General features: G+C 38.8%; 1 protein-coding gene across 1 annotated transcript in view; it reads left to right on the forward strand.

Moving 5' to 3' along the window:
• Positions 1-2,688, forward strand: part of LOC110271457 — a 7,019-nt gene continuing 4,331 nt past the window's right edge. The window contains exons 1-4 of the mRNA XM_021122381.1: positions 1-322; positions 428-624; positions 739-954; positions 1,054-1,146. Coding sequence (XP_020978040.1) covers positions 1-322; positions 428-624; positions 739-954; positions 1,054-1,146 — 828 coding nt within the window. The remainder of the gene's footprint in view (positions 323-427; positions 625-738; positions 955-1,053; positions 1,147-2,688) is intronic.

Here is a 2,688-nt window from a genome sequence, read left to right on the forward strand (position 1 = left end):
ATGACAGAGATAACAAAAAGGCACGTTTGCTGCGGCTTCATCCGTTCCCCAAGTGGATGGCCTGATTCCCCCTCTGGTGGTACTGGTGCCGCCCCGACCTCATCTTTACGACCCTTTCGACCACCCCGTACCGAACTACTGCCTGCTCCACAGCCTTCCGCGAATGGTGCTCAACACTCGGAACCGCCTGATGAAGACTTAGACCCAGAGGCAGATGAGGTAGATTCTTTTGAGCAACACGTTGACAACCTATTTGCTGCATCAGAGGCTCTGAAGTGCAAGAGACGCAAGACCACCAAATTTTGGGATGTTAAAACAATTGGTATATAATAATTTATCCCATGTATTTTTTTATGAGTAATTTCTTTATGATTTCATTGCATCTTGGCCACAGTGGTTACTTACACAGACTAACTATGATAAACAGAGTCTGATGGGACAATCAAGCAACTTCATTTAAGTGTGAGAGAGGCTATGAAGCCACCTAACGGTAGAAATATTGTACTGAGGTTCAACGATAGACTGCAACCAGTTGGAAATGAAGCTGGTATACTAAGCGGCATTGTCAGAATGCTAGGATTTGACTACACCAAATTCCCAATCTGCGAGAAGGACTGGAGAAAGGTTCGCTCTAGGGATAAGATATATAATGAATGTGTAAAGGTAAATCGTTATATTTTTGTACAATCCCAGAATCTTAATTCGACGCCTACCAACAATTTAATTCTACTCTTGCAGGAATTATTCCATTTTGAAGAAGATAGTGGAGGAATTATCAAGCGTACAATATTAAAAATGCTAGGAAGGGCTTGGAAGGACACGAGGAACCATTTGTATCATTATTTTTACAAAGAAGATCTGACCCTTGAACAAAATATTAAAGGCCGTCCACCGGGAATTACTGCGGATCATTGGAGATGGTTCCTTGATTATCGCAACAGTAAAGAAACAAAGGTAATTTATTTTTATTTCATATTTTAAAAATTCTATTTATGTCACATTGAGTTAGTCAGAAATAGTGTCTAGTAGCTCTTATGTTTGATGGCATAATAGGAGAAGTGTAGGAAAAATGTTGAGAATCAATCGAAGCAGTTATACACTCATACTGGCGGATCGAAAAGCTTGGCAAGGCTCGAAGAAGAAGAGGTAATTTAGGATTCACTTACTCTTTGAACCTTCTCTATGTAGACCTATTCACTATTTAAGCTATATTGTTGCCGTCGGAACGACAGGGGCGTCCAGTTAGTAGGGGGAGTTGTTTGTTTTAATGCACAAACGATCTAATGGATCCTATCTCCATGATGCAGCTCAGGCTGTTGGTGTAAGTAATGTGTTGAGAATTGCTATGTTGTTTCTCATAGGTTTTGTTTGTTAAAATTGTGTTCAGAGTTTGTTTGGTTAGCAATTAGCTAATAAATGCTTCTGTACGCTTATCTAACTGTGTAGGAAAGAATTGTGGAGATTGAGCAACATGATGAATCATCTAGACTGTTGTCTCAGAATGATTCACTTGCTCAAGTTCTTGGAAAGGAGCACCCAGGTAGAGTGCGTGGCATGGGAATCGGACCGACTACTAGTCAAGTGTTCGGTACGAATTCATCTCAATCGAGCATTGGAACTCAAAGGGAGGAGACCCAAAGGGTGTTGCTTGAACTGCAAGCAGAGCTGGCGGCTGAGAAATTAAAAAGGAAGGCAATGGAGGATGAAGTAGCAGTCGAGAAGACGTGGAGAGTGCTCAGATGTGTCTAGTTCGGGGGCAAGGTGGGGAGCTACCACCAAACGTGGCTGCATGGATGAATTCATTGAAGGGACAGAGTAGAGAGTAGATCTAAGGATTTGACATTTATTCTTTAAGTTAAATATACACTTTTTTATTGTTAATTATGCAACTCTTAGTAAGGAATACACTTTATTGGTATTTGGATTAATGATTAATTTTATCAGTTTTGATTTTTATTCGTTCACCCATCAATTTATTCATTCAGTTACAAAATTATTAAGTTTTCTAATATCAGAAAAAATTCAAAAAAAATAATTCTGTAATTAAAGGAGCGTTGATTGCTGGTGCAAAATACAGTCATTTTGCGGCCATTTAGACGGAACAATAGCGGCGGTTATCAAATGGCCGAAGATAAATTTAAATTTTTGGGAAAATCAGATAGCAGCGGTTTGGAACTGTCGCAGAATACATATATAAAAATACAACGGTCAATAGAACAGCAGCGGTTCAAAACCGCCAGAAAATGCATTCGAATTTCTTGTTGGTCAAATAGCGGCGGTTTGAAACCGCCGCTAAATCAATCGACGCCAACCAAGTGGTTTCCCAGCGGTTGTGCCAGCGGTTCAACAAAACCGCTGCAAAATCAAATGTCCACGTCCTATACAACAACGATTTTTGAACCGCTAGTAAGTCATTTTGCGGCGGTTATAAACCGCCGCTAGTCCTCCTGAAAATTGCTGGTAAGAGGCAGATCTGCTGTAGTGTGGGCAAAATGACATGAATTAATTAATAGGCATGATTTGATTAAATAAGATCTATAGTTACACCCTGAATTCATAACCTAAAATGTCGAAATAGTTTAATTTATCCAAATAATTTACCAATTTATTTTACACCAAATTAATGCACTCATTAATTTATAATTAGTTATAGTATTATTATAATATAACAATAAAAAATATTAGTAT

The sequence above is a fragment of the Arachis ipaensis genome, chromosome B04, assembly GCF_000816755.2.
Source record: "Arachis ipaensis cultivar K30076 chromosome B04, Araip1.1, whole genome shotgun sequence".
NCBI lineage: Eukaryota > Viridiplantae > Streptophyta > Magnoliopsida > Fabales > Fabaceae > Arachis > Arachis ipaensis.